At 44.4% G+C, this 14256-nt stretch overlaps 1 protein-coding gene across 4 annotated transcripts in view; it reads right to left on the reverse strand.

Moving 5' to 3' along the window:
- Window positions 1-14256, reverse strand: part of man2a2 (mannosidase, alpha, class 2A, member 2) — a 36555-nt gene that overhangs the window by 12880 nt on the left and 9419 nt on the right. For all 4 annotated transcript variants that reach the window (XM_088298568.1, XM_088298570.1, XM_088298566.1 and 1 more), the window contains exons 3-10: window positions 12664-12921; window positions 12409-12553; window positions 10258-10429; window positions 9919-10046; window positions 9083-9256; window positions 7914-8100; window positions 1825-2002; window positions 728-930 (exon numbers count right to left, since the gene is read on the reverse strand). In XM_088298568.1, coding sequence (XP_088154694.1) covers window positions 728-930; window positions 1825-2002; window positions 7914-8100; window positions 9083-9256; window positions 9919-10046; window positions 10258-10429; window positions 12409-12553; window positions 12664-12921 — 1445 coding nt within the window. The remainder of the gene's footprint in view (window positions 1-727; window positions 931-1824; window positions 2003-7913; window positions 8101-9082; window positions 9257-9918; window positions 10047-10257; window positions 10430-12408; window positions 12554-12663; window positions 12922-14256) is intronic.

The following is a 14256-nucleotide window of genomic DNA, read 5'->3' on the forward strand; positions in this document are numbered from 1 at the left end:
TTGGGCATCCCGTCAAGTGGACAAATTTTAAGATTTTCCTTTATTTTTGGCGAATAATAATTATAAGAGGAATACCAAGGTTTACAGTAGCTGCTGGTTTCAAAGATACATAAACCAACAGAGGTTCTCTTTGTATCTCCTTGTACATCCCACTATTCAACCTACCAAAAGGTTGTATTCCCGGTAAACTATTTAATGGATGCCAGAATGATCACTAACACATCTGTGGACCCTATCTGCCAGATGCAGCAAAACATCTGCCAAACATGATTCCTTCACTTAAACTCCCTTGGCCACTCCCACACAGCGGGGCGCGACTCTGCCACACCCATGTACCAATGTGTGACTCCACAATATTAAGTGGATTCGACTATTATTGGTGTCCCAAAGGAGTGCCATAAGTAAGGAGGGTGAAGTGAAAAAGAGGGCACAGTGACAAAAGGGCCAACCTCAAGTCATCTATCAAATTTTGTGTGCCAAAAGAGACCTAACCTAACACCATAAATATGTAAGAAAAAATGACAAAAAAAAAAATCAATAAAGGACATATTCCTGGGTCTGTCGTCTAGTCTACAGTAAGGCGGCTATGTAAGCAAGGATTGATATGTGAGGGATGGAAACAGCTAATTTGCAATGCATACAAATAAAAATCAAGTTTCCTGTTGGACAGTTGACTCGCACACAAAGCACACGTAAGTGAGAGAGATGCGCATTAATATTGCCCAACCTGAGGTGTGACTCAATAACACGATCCAAGCTCTTATAAAAGGGCCGGGATGTAAAGTAGCCTGTCCAGTAGTGGTCTTCTCGGTCTGCATAGGAAAAGAAATCCCCACTGAGCACGGGGAAGTCTGCAGGTCGGGATCCTTGGGCCAATCCATAGGATTTATACAGAGCATTGAAGTAGTCTGTGAGAGTTCCAAACTGAGCCTGGAAGAGTTGGCAAAGATGTGGGAAAAGTTCAAACTAAAGAAAATACATTACTTAAACAGAACACTTATCAGAACGAAAAGATGCATACCTACAATTGGCGCGCCCCCACCCCCCTACCACCACCCATTCTCTGCTGCAACTATAAATTAAAGCATTTTCGGCGCAAAAAAAACCCCATACCGTAAGTTACCGGAATTTCAGGACTATAAAGTGCACCTGCATATAAGCCGCACCAGCTTGTTTTAGGAAAAAAGATATACAAGCCGCACCAGGCTATAAGCCGCAGTTTTCTATGTTGAAAAAAATTTGTTGTTTACTGCACGTACAGAACAATTTCGTACTGTGAATGCACATAAAGGTACAAAAACAGATTATTAAACACGGCAACAACGTTGCAAATTAAAACAGAATAGGCCCGAGAGAAAAAAAATCTAGATTTATTTAGCATATTTTCTGAACTACAGAGCGCCTCTACCGATGAAATAAAAATCCACAGAAAACCTGCACCATTGTATTAACTGCATGGTTCAAAATCTAGGAAAAAGGTAGCAGCTTATCGTCTGGAAAACACGGCAATACTCGCCGCGCACAATGAGCAAGGAGAGCACCACTGCCAACTACTGGAGTGGATGTGCAATCACACTATTAAAAAAAAAAAAAAGGCATGTTCCCCAGGTTTACTCCCCTCAGGATCGCACCGCGCCCCCTCCCCAGGGAGGGGCCGCCCCACTATTTGAGAAGCACTGCCTTCGCAAGATTAAATATGCTCGTGTTATACATTACTATCTTAAAGTAAATACTGTACACCCAAATAGTCAAATGCTCACCACAAGCTAGTAACGAAAATAGAATAGTGGCTGTGACACACTGCCAAATTACTTTGTCACTCACCGTGACATGCATCTCAGGGTGAGAATTCATGTAATCGAAGAGCTTCTGATAATTTATATACTGCTGGTCCCACTCCAAAGCTTTGTCGTAGCGAAAGTCATCCCCCAGAGGGATGAGAAGCACCTTACTACGGTAAAGTTTGGACTTCTTGCGATACTGATCCAGGAGAAGTTGTGCCCTGAAAATTAAAAAAACAAATTGAGGCAGACACCTTGCGCAGTATTCAACACCAGCTTTCTAAGAAATGACTCCAACATTGGAGAGAGCAGGTTCAGAATAGGTGGGAGCTATTTGCCAGTGAAATGTGCACCCAGAAGTGATTCATAGCGATTAAAAGCTGCTGCCTAATGGGCCTGCAGGACAATCTGTATTCAATTGCCATTTTCCTCCATGGATGTCCTTCTTTCTGCCTGTTGTCCTTGACTCAAGTTCAAATTTGGGAAATGTGCATCCATCATTGCTAACTGCATAGAACCTAAAATGCTGGATACAGTTTTTTCCTGAGAATGAGGCCCATTTCTTTTAGGTCATCATCATCTTCATTTGATTTAGACTTAATAATCCACTTAAACTAAGGGAGTATTCGCACCTGCACTGTTAGGTCCAATTTAAACGGACCGAGCTTGGTTTCCCACGCTGGTCCGGACCTTTTATGCAGGGGAGAATACACACAAATGAATCCTGGTGTGGATAAAAAGAAACGGACTAAGAGACTCTTTTTGAGTTTGTCTCGGTGTGCTTCCAAACGGACTTGGTGTGGTTTGCTTCAGGTCTGAATACAAGTCACTGCCGATCCGTACGAACAACAGGATACATGTGGTCTCTCATTTGGTCTCAACAAGCCAACAACGGTGTGGGAAATACTAGTCTGTAGTCAGGCTTGGGCAGTAATCGAATACATGTACCAGTGTAACGTATTTAGAATACAAAAAAATAACTTTAGCGGGACGTCTTTAGCAAGCGCGCAGCCTCCGAAGGTCCACGTCCACGTCTAGCAACTCGTCCCTATCTAGTACCGACAACGGCAGCAGAAGCGGCGAAATATGTTTTATTATTTCGGCCCTAAAAAGGAATATACAACACACAAAAAAAAACCCTGCCGACAGTGCTTCGCCGTTGTTGCTGCAACACGAGGTAATACAACAAACCTGTCCGACCATTTGAATGCTATTACGAGCCCCCTTAATAACCAGTTCAGACTCATTAGTGGGACCCGATGTAAAACCATCCACTCAAAAAACAATGACAGACGCCTTTATTATAACACCTTATGTCAAGAAGTCCAAACAGCATCGACAAATCACGAATGCAATAACTTCCGGCGCCGCGCGAGTGGCTGCCTGTTTACAGCAGCGTGGCTCACTATTGAGCCTTTTTCGTGTGTTTTTTCCCTTTACCCTTTTTTATTTTATTTTTACCTCACCTCAGCAATGGACATCCAACTTGCGGTGGTTTTACTGCTGTTGGGGGCTGTTTTTTGCGCGATCGTGTCCGGAGACGAAACTCGGAGCTACGGATCGATTGTGTACACAAGAGATCAGCTGTTAGCACTCCGTGCTAACCCCGCGTGGGCTCCCGGAGCGAGACCCGATATCCCCCGCGAGCTGAGGAGGAAGAGACGGGGATGTCGTGCGGGGGCTAAACGCCAGGCAAGGAGGAGACGATATCACCCCGTCCTCCCGTCCGTTATTATGGGGAATGTTCGATCCCTCCCCAACAAAATGGACGAGCTAACAGCGCTAACCCGGCACGAGAGGATTGTCCGGGAGGCTAGCTTGCTGGTGTTCACGGAGTCGTGGCTAACAGAGCTAACGCCGGACGCCGTCGTGGAATTGGACGGCTTCCAAATACTACGCGCTGACAGGATACTGGAGAGCGGTAAGAGAAAAGGGGAAGGGCTGGCTGTGTTTGTTAATGATAGGTGGTGTAACCCTGGGCATATAACTGTTAAGGATCAACTTTGCAGTCGGGACATTGAGATGATAGCTGTTAGCATGCGTCCGGTCTATTTACCGCGAGAGTTCAGTCATGTGATCGCGGTGGCGGCGTACGTGCCTCCCTCTGCTAACGGTGAGACAGCCTGTGATGTACTGAATGCAGCTGTGAGCAGGCTACAAACACAGCACCCAAATGCCTTGTTCCTTATCTCTGGTGACTTCAATCATGCTTCTCCTTCCTCCTCTCTGCCTTCATTCACATAATATGTAACATGCCAAACCAGAGACAACAAAATATTGGACCTCTTCTATGCCAACACCAAGGAGGCGTACACGTCACTGCCCCTCCCCCCGCTGGGCAAAGCTGACCACAACTTGGTTGCTCTCCTGCCTGTGTACAAACCTCTCGTCCGCAGGCAGCCAGCTGTGACACGCACAGTTCAGCGATGGTCCGGAGAAGCCGAGGAGGCCTTGAAGGACTGTTTCAACACAACTGTGTGGGAGGTATTCAGCGAAGCTCACGGTGAGGACATTAATGGTCTAACAGACGCAGTTACAGACTATATTAACTTCTGCATGGAGAACACCATTCCCACCAGGACTGTAAGATGTTTCTCCAACAACAAACCCTGGATCACACCGGACATTAAAGCTCTCCTGAAGGAGATAAAGAGGGCTTTTGTTTCAGGCGACAAGGACTAGCTGAAGAGAGTGCAGCGTCAGCTGAGAAGGAGGATCCGAGAGGGGAAAAAGTCTACAGGATGCGGATGGAAGAACAACTGCAGCGGAACAATGCCAGGGATGTCTGGAGGGGCCTGAAGACCATCTCAGGCCACGGACAAGCAGGTAAGACCCAGAAGGGGGGGGGGGGGCTTCAGTGGGCAAATGAGTTGAACCTATTTTTCAATAGGTTTGATCAAATGTCTGACCCCGCTCAGGCTTCCCTGATGCAGCCCCCACCCACCCCTCCTGCCACTGCGAACAAGACCCTCTCTCCCCCTCTCTCGCCCCTCTCTCTCTCCACAGGATCCAGTTCCCAGCCTCATCAGACAACCACCACTTCCTCCTGCTCAGCCTTGTTCCTCACAACATCTCAGGTGAAGAACCAGCTGAGGAAGATGAAGGCGAGGAAGGCGGCAGGCCCAGATGGGATCAGCTCCCAGCTCCTCAAATCCTGCGCAGACCAGCTGTGTGGAATCGTCCAGCACATGTTCAACCTGAGCTTGAAGCTGGGCAGAGTCCCCCAGCTGTGGAAAACATCCTGCCTGGTTCCGGTTCCAAAGACACCCCATCCGAAGGAGCTCAACAACTTCAGACCAGTGGCGCTGACGTCTCATCTGATGAAGACCCTGGAGAGACTGGTCCTCGTCCATCTGCGCCCCCTGGTCAGCTCCTCAATGGACCCACTCCAGTTTGCATACCAGCCTGGCATCAGTGTGGATGATACCATCATCTACCTGCTCCACACTTCACTCTTCCACCTGGAGAAGGCGGGGGGCACGGTGAGGATCATGTTCTTTGATTTCTCAAGTGCTTTCAACACCATCCAGCCCGCCTTATTGGGAGACAAGCTGGAGCAGGCGGGAGTGGCCCACCACCTCATCACATGGATTCACAACTACCTCACAAACCGGCCACAGTACGTGAGAACACAGGACTGTGTGTCTGACGTGCTCCTCTGCAGCACGGGAGCGCCGCAGGGAACTGTGCTGGCTCCCTTCCTGTTCACCCTCTACACCTCGGACTACAAATACAATTCCACAACCTGTCACCTGCAGAAGTTCTCTGATGACTCTGCGATTGTCGGCCTCATCACTGACGATGACGATCGGGAGTACAGAGGGGTTACGCAGGGGTTCGTGGACTGGTGTCAGCAGAACCGCCTCCAAATCAACGCTGGGAAATCCAAAGAGCTGGTGGTGGATTTCCGCAAGCGTCGGCACTCTCCACCTGCACCAGTGAATATCCAGGGAACAGACGTTGAGAGGGTCTCAACTTACAAGTACCTGGGTGTTCATCTGAACAATAAACTGGACTGAAGCGACAACACAGACGCTCTCTATAGGAAGGGTCAGAGCAGACTCTTCCTACTCAGGCGGCTGAGGTCCTTTGGCATTCGGGGAACACTCCTCAGGAACTTCTATGACTCAGTGGTTTCATCAGTCATCTTCTATGGAGTGGTCTCCTGGGCAGGAGACAAAAAGAGACTGGACAAACTGGTGAGGAGGGCCAGCTCTGTCCTGGGCTGCTCCCTGGACTCTGTGGACTCAGTGGGGGGCAGAAGGATGACGGCAAAACTGTCATCAATGCTGGACAAACCAGTCCACCCATTCAATGACACTCTGAGAACACTTTACAGCTCCTTCAGTGACAGACTTTTACACCCTCGCTGTACCAAAGAGAGATTTCGCCGCTCCTTCCTGCCGACTGCTGTCAGACTTTTTAACAAGAACATTGGGTCAGGCCTACAAACAGGAGGGCATTAGTGCAATTGTGCAGTCCTAGAATGCAATATACACTACTACTTTACTTTCAGCCAAGGGTGTACTTAAACATCGACCAATGATGTATTTTGTTTACCATTACAGTATTCTTATTACAATACTTCTATCACTGTAGTATTTCTACCACTGCAGGATGTTCACTATTACAGTACTTTTATCATTGCAGTACTTTTATAATTACGGTATTTCCTATCATTGCGGTACTTTTACTATTACAATACTTCATCATTGCAGTATTTTTCCATCGTTGCAGTACTTCTACCATTATAGTACTTTTATCATTGCAGTATATTTTATCATTGCAGTACTTTTACCATTACAGTACTCTTATCATTGCAGTATTTTCTATCATTGCAGTACTTTCCTGTCATTTCAGTACTCTCACCATTACAGTACTTTTATCAGTGTAATATCTTTATCATTGCAGTATTTTCAATCATTCAGTAGTTTTTATCATTACAGTGTTTCCCCCTCTGTATAATGGACAGGCATTAGGAGTGTTTCCTTACACTTAGATACGTTTATACTGTGTATATTTGCATGCTTTTTATGAAGGTCTGCTGCTAATGTTACACATTAACGGCTACATTACTCCGCCGACTCTGTGTGATCTATATCTTTGCTGCTGTAACACTTCAAATTTCCCCATTGTGGGACTAATAAAGGACATCTTTATCTTTATCTTTTCACGGGCCGAAAGTGAAAGTGAAACTCAACGCCGTCACGAAAGAGGTTTAAAAAGAAAATGATCCGCACGCTCGACAAAAGGTATAAAATGCCGTGGGGCACGTATTTCTATCAAGTGGCCATCGCAGAGCTGTATAGTAAACAAAGCAAAGTCTTACCAAACAGAGCTATTTGAGTCATCTGGTGAAAATCTTTTCTAGTTTTGATATTGCAATGTTCATCGCAGCCTCCCCAAAAATCGCAATGTCAATTTTTTCCAATATCGTACAGCCCTAGCGCGTTTACACTGTAATATATACTGTAGCGATATTTTGATTCATTTCTTTATGCTCATTAATATGTTGGTACTGGAGTAATCCGGAAATAATTAAAAGTAATCATTTTTTAACAGGTAACTGTATCAGAACCCATTTTAAAAGTTACCCTCCCAACCCCGCCAGTCTTCGGCACGTTTTGGGTCAAGGCATGAAGAGCACAAGCTCCTGCAGGTTACTTCATGCATTCGCTGACCCTATTTTAAGATTTAGAAACCTACGTTGAATGAACTGCTCGACACTCAAAATTATTTTGCAGCTCTAATAACAGCACCAATATGCAGAGACAGAATGAAACGCATAGGAATTCTACATTTTCTTCCATTTCCGGGTTTGTGCTTTGCATGTCGCTCTCGTCTTTCCTGTCCAATGGGCGCACCAATTGTTACACACGTGTTTACTGAATACCACTGACTTGCAAAAAGAACAGTGTGAATGCGAACTGCACCAAAGGGAAAAAAAGTCCAATTTTGGTGGCGAAGCAAAGGACTATATTCTGACGTTCCGAGAGCACTCTGGTATACACAATGAGCAACAGACTGTCTCCAAGCAAGACACAAAAGAGACGAATGTGGAGAAATGATTGTTTACAATCCATTAACTCATCATGTTGCAGAAATTATGATTTTGCAGCATTATTGACGTACCTCTCTGCCACATTTGCATCCACCACAGCCTTGGGTGGCACTTTCCATGGACAGTTGATTCGACCGCCAGGTAGCCTCTTGAAGTCAAACTGGCAACAAATCTTTGGGTCAGGCCCGCATGTATGAGGCACATCATAGCTGTAGAAGGGCATCATGTGGCATAAAATGTCTGAAGTGGATCCAGTGTCTGGAAAAGTGGTAGAAGTAAACTTGGAGCAATAGGCACCGTTTTTAAATGAACAGTATAAAATAAACAGTGGAAGATGATGAGTACTTCAAATATTTAATAACAGCTTAACAAAATTTAACAGTATTTAACTTAATAATAGACACATTATTAGTAAAAGCATGCAAGCACAACAAGATTTCCTGAAAATTACAATCTTGCAAAATGCAAAGTCTGGTTGTAATGGCCACTTCAACCTGAGTATGACACAGAAATTTGTTGGATGAGAGATTCCCGAGTCAAAGAGCTTTTTGTTTAGGGGGAAATATCCTTTTTGGTGCGATGTTTTTGTTATATTGCCTATCAAAAATATGGTCAAAAAAGCTCCATCAAATTAGAGTAACAAAGAATAACTTGACTCATGAAGATCTTACTACAAAAGTTCACACAATGTAAATGGCATACTCAATTCGATGTTGAACTTTTTTCAATGTATTATTTAGATTTAAAGTAGCATAAATGATGGCAAACATTGTAGCTAAAGTTTTGTGGCAACAGCAAGAGCCGCAAGGGGGCATGGATGACTATGCCCTCCCCTCCCATTGCCTCCCCGGCTAACAACAGCGAAGAGCAACATTCAGCTTCGGGCCGCTAAAACAAAAGTTGTTAGCGCAACAAAATTAGCTCCTGACTGCCCTTCATGTCACGGCTGACTATTGCCTCTCAAGCAGTCGAGTTCATGTAAAACCTAAATATTATTCATGTGATGAGCAGTGTAGGCAGTAGGATAGGTCAAGAAATGTAATCATCAATTGTGTTTTCATTCATTAATTTGTTATGCAGGATTTTAGAGCCATATAAAGAGCTCATTCCACCATTTTTAGAAAATTCCCCAAGATGGTGGCCACTTGTGACATTACAAATATAAGTGTGAAAAATGAACTCCCTGGAGCTGTAAAACACTGTTTATCCTTCCAACATGTCCTGTCTGTGCTACACTCACCCCAGGGCTGCCGCCACATAAACTCCAGGTTACGTGTGGCAGCAAAATGCTTTTTGACTGAGTAGTGGACCCTCTGGATGAGCATATTGGTCAGATTGGCTCTCTTCAGGACATAGGCCATAGTAGAGCTGTGACCAAAAGGATCTATTGCCCATCCGCTGTGGGGTGTTGCCCCTGGAATAGAACAGGAAGACATTCATATTTTTATTGAAAAATAACAGTTGAATATTGACAGAACAAGGAGGGAAAAAGTAACGCAATGCTTTAAGAAATGGTCTTTTCTTCTAGGCAAGCAATGACTTTAACCAAATGTTTCTAGTGTTTGCAGTTCTGTTGAGGCATACGGGAGCACTGCCCACAGGCAAACGTGCCTCTGTGTGCGTGTGCCTGGCTCTTTACTGTCACTTTAACAAAGGGTTTTTTGTCACCCGCCCCCCAAAATATAAAACTAAGCTCTCATTGTTCCATTTGACAAGATCTTTATAGCTTGGTCACTCCGTGACTTTTAACAATTCTGAAAATGAAGGAAACCCATCTGCCCCCCCCCCCCCAAACAGTGCCTTTTAGCAACTTTGCTAAAACAGAACAGACCCAAGAGAAAAAAAAAATAATCAAGATTTACTTCGAGTATTTTCTAAATTATAGAGTACCCCTACCGGTGAAAGAAAAATCCACAGAAAAGCCGCACTGTTGTATTAGCCGCATGGTTCAAAATCTAGGAAAAAAGTAGCGGCTTATAGTTTGGAAAATACGGTAAGTGACATGTTAACCATCTCAGAGTACAAGATAAGAGACTATAGAACATTTGTGTGGAAAATGGATAGTTTCTAATGCACCTATGTTTCTCTCAAGCCACTGATGTCCCTCAATAAGCTGGTCTATCATGGCAAAGTAATGAACATTGGCTTCATCGGTCATCACCCAGCCTCCTGTCACAATCTCAAACTGTCCTTCGAGGATCAGTCTGTTGAAGAGAGAGGATTACAAAAAGAAGGTGAGAATAATCCTGTCCCGACGTGCGAGAATGACATTATCCAGATTGCAAGCTATTTTCAGAACGTCCACAATCTGTCAGTGTGTACGAGTCGCTGTGTAAAACACCATCTCTGCTACTTTTTGGATTTAGCTGATGGAATTGAAAAAAAAATCAAGCATTTTATTGAACAGCAACTCACTTGCGTGTAGCCTCCTGCTTTTGTGCATCCGCACTCTCCCACCACTTGGAGAAGAAGGAAATCTCAGACCAGATGAACTTCCTGCGGGGATCTTCGGCCAGCTTCAGCACCATGTTGTTTAAAATATGCTGCGTCTGGTCTGTGAAGTACTTGTCGAAAGTCTTAATCCAACCTAAAAACAAGATGATAGGAGTCAGACAGATGGCTTTTACCACCAAAAAACAGTTAAGAGAGCATTGTTCTGCAAATGATCAAAAATAAGGCTCATGATTTATTTAAATTGTAAGTCTTGGACAGAGTCAGGCTTTCGCTGCACGTTGAGTTCAAGGCATTGCAGAGTAGTACTATCTATGAATATAAGGTAGCAAGTTTTGTTACTACTCAAAGAAAATAATACATTAAAAATATGTGTGAGAAGTCTGTAAGAAACATTGCTAGGAAAGCAAATTTGATAAAGGTCATTTAAGTGGTGAGTCACAGCACAGGAGAAAACGATTGTAATTGTAAAATATAAACATATCATATTTCTTGGGAAGGACAACTCATTTTGATACAGAAGCTCCTCAACATACACATTGACAGCAATCTTGTTTCTGGAGTCAACCAGGCCCTGACAGTGAGTACAACATTTTCATCATCCAATAATGCATGTTAATTAATAGTAATGAAGATGGCCTGTTCAGAATGAGGGGCACGGTGGGCTGACTGGTTAGCACGATGGCCTCACAGTGAGAGACGGCAGCGGTCGTGCGTTCGATCCCGGCTTCGGCCATCCTGTGTGGAGTTTGCATGTTCTCCCCGTGCCTACGTGGGTTTCCTCCGGGTACTCCGGTTTCCTCCCACATTCCAAAAACATGCATGGCAGGCCGATTGAACACTCTAAATTGCCCCTCGGTATGAGTGTGAGCGCTGATGGTTGTTCGTCTCTGTGTGCCCTGCAATTGGCTGGCAACCAGTTCAGGGTGCCCGCCCCCTTCCCGAAGATAGCTGGGATAGGCTCCAGCGCCCCCCTCAGCTCTCATGAGGAGAAGCGGCATAGATAATGAATGGATGTTTAGAATGAAGTGTCTGAGTGGTTTTAAATGTGGGGAGAGTTGGTATTTTACATACTGCAATTGATGGCACAAAATTCATTGAAATCACATCTAAAAAAAAGCATGACTCAATTACTCATGACTGTGAATGGTGTCACAAACAATAACTTCTCAGCCATTAAGGAGGCCGACCATCGTGTAAATTAGGGCTGCCACGAAGTTGTTTATTTATATATATTACGATGGCAGCATGTCTGTCTGCAACGCACATGCCCAGTCGTGGAAATCCACGTCAACTGTGATGTAAAACAGAAGCATTGTGGGTACCGTAATTGAGTGAGGCCCATGTTAGCGTGAGCAACAGAGTCTGAAAGTCCGGGTTTATTTCACAAAATGGCTAAATACAATGTGGTTACATTGTAATTTCACTCCCTTCTACCTAAAAAAAAACAATTGATGCCCAAGAAGAGTGAAATATGTTTACAAGCATTTCTTTTTGTATTCATTTATTGAGTTTCATAGTATTAGTGGAACTCAGCATAGTGTATAGTTTTTGTTTCCATTTTAAAATGCTCTAAACATCTAGAGCTAAAGATTTAAGGCCACAGTACTGCATTCAATTTCAGCTGCTGTCTTTATTTATAAACACGGTAGGAATGCTGGTACAAGCTGCAAAGTTTAATACAAATTCAATGTATGACCATCTTAGTTGTCTTTATTATTCATGTGAAGAATTTTAGCTCTAAGATACAGATCACATAAGAGCAGCTGCTTGCTCGTGTAATTATGGAGCGATTCTCATACAATCCAATTAGTCGACTAATCACAACTACTCTTGGTGATTAGTCGACTCGCAAAATAATCGTTTGTGGCAGGCCAAAACGCTTCAAAGAGAGTTCAAACGGACTACCCGTAACAGAGGCGGAAATCCCCCCAAAATAGAAAATACCACCTTTTGCAGGGGATTCTGGTCCCCATTAACTGTGATAAGCGAGGGATTATTGTAATTGTAATATAACGTGTACGTGTGCATCACACACCTCCCTCGATTTTTTATGTTTTTGGGTTATTCTCAAGAAATTCCGATAAATAATTCATGTGTGCTTGCTGTAATCACCTGGATCATTGTGAGAGTGTGGAACCACAAACACCTGCAGAGGTTCTTTGTCCCATTCATCAGCATCGTAAGTTATGTCAAAGCCCTGTTTCCACACACCGCCGTCTGGATTGTCAAACTTGAGGAGTGAATATACATCGATCATCTGAAAATGATTACATTAGATAATAACAAAAACAAGTTAATTTTACATTTGACATTAAACACAGTGACGTATATGTGATTGATTGACGATCGAAATTGCAGGTAGTTAACCTGAACGTCTGCCTGACTATGACTGCCTGCAGCCAACTGACAGTCCTGAGGCTTGACTGCAAGGAAAGTGGGGTGGCCGTCAAAGGGAAGGACCCAGGAGCCATTGGCACTCCTGAAAGGCAGGTGGCCACTGGGAGACACAGCTCCTGTGTCTGTGAGCTCCATCACAGAGTCTTTTATGTGACTGATGATTTGATGGTTTTCCTCCAGGAGCTGCTCCAACTGCTCTATCCGATTCTGCAGGACGGAAATTTGGCTCTATAACATAAAAAAGAACCAAGGTAACAAAAGTGCACTGGGACATAATAGACCTATCAAATTCATGTGAAGCCCACAGAGTCAGAAAGCGTCTTAAGTCATATATTTTGAATTTCAACCAAAATGGCCTGGAAAAATCTACAAACCAATTCCAATGAATTTGGGACCTTGTGTTAAACATAAATAAAAACAGAATAAAATGACTTGTAAATCGTGTTCAACTTATATTTAATTGAATACACCACAAAGACAAGATATTTAATGTTCAAACGGATACGTTGTTTTTAGCAAATACAGTGAACCCCCGCTACTTCGCGGTTCACCTTTCGCGGGTTCAGTGCTTCGCGGGTCTAAAAAATATTCGGGGGCATTGTAGTTTCGCCGAGCAGCACAAGGGGGCGCTGAAGCGGTTAGACGGCCGGCGTGCGCCGAAGAGAGTGGACGAAGAAGAGCAGGTTCCCCCGGACACGATTGGTGGCGACGGACACGATCGGGGGCGACGTTTCGCACGGTTTCGGACCGTACCCGAGCTGCGGCCGGCGTGCGTGGCAGTTAAGCCGAAGAGAAACAACTTCCGCCCGGGCACTCGCGCGGCGACATTTTGCTTCGTTCAGGACCGTGCGTGAGCTACGAAGGAGACCGGCCGGCGTGTGTGGCTGTCAAGCCGAAGAGAAACAACTTCCGCCCGGGCACTCGCGCGGCGACATTTTGCTTCGTTCGGGACCGCGCGTGAGCTTCGAAGGAGACCGGCCGGCGTGCGTGGTAGTTTAGCCGAATAGGAGCACCTTCCGCCCGGGTACCAGCGGAGCGCGAGGCTGTCAGTTATGAATGAATAAATGAAGAATGCCACCTTTCATTTCACTGTCATGATCCGTGCCTGTCATGCCGCGTGTGTTTTTGTTTTTTCAGCTGTGTGGGCGTTCCTCCAGCGATCGTCTCGCGCCATGCCGTCAGCTGCTGCGAGACGCGCTGATTACGCTGACTATATTGTGATTATAATAAATATCTTTGTATCACCACCTTTTTTCCCGGGTCTGCGTTTGGAGAGTCCTGTTCAATCCTCCAGTTCTGCTGGAGGATCAGAACATACACAGGGCACACCGGACGGCGTACCAGCAGGTAAAAGTCGAAGTAATTAAATAAATACAAAAAGAAGTAATTGAATAAATACAAAAATAATGGCTGGGGAATAAAAAAATAATAAGTTTTAATAATAATTTGTTTTTTTGTTATAACATGAATTTCACTCTCTCTCTCTACCAGTATATATATATATATATATATATTTTTTTTTTTTTAAGCATTTTTGAAGGTGTGCCGCTACTTTGCACCTAT

This window comes from Idiotropiscis lumnitzeri, chromosome 6 (genome assembly GCF_059441095.1).
Source record: "Idiotropiscis lumnitzeri isolate Australia: NSW breed Sydney's pygmy pipehorse chromosome 6, RoL_Ilum_1.0, whole genome shotgun sequence".
Lineage (NCBI taxonomy): Eukaryota > Metazoa > Chordata > Actinopteri > Syngnathiformes > Syngnathidae > Idiotropiscis > Idiotropiscis lumnitzeri.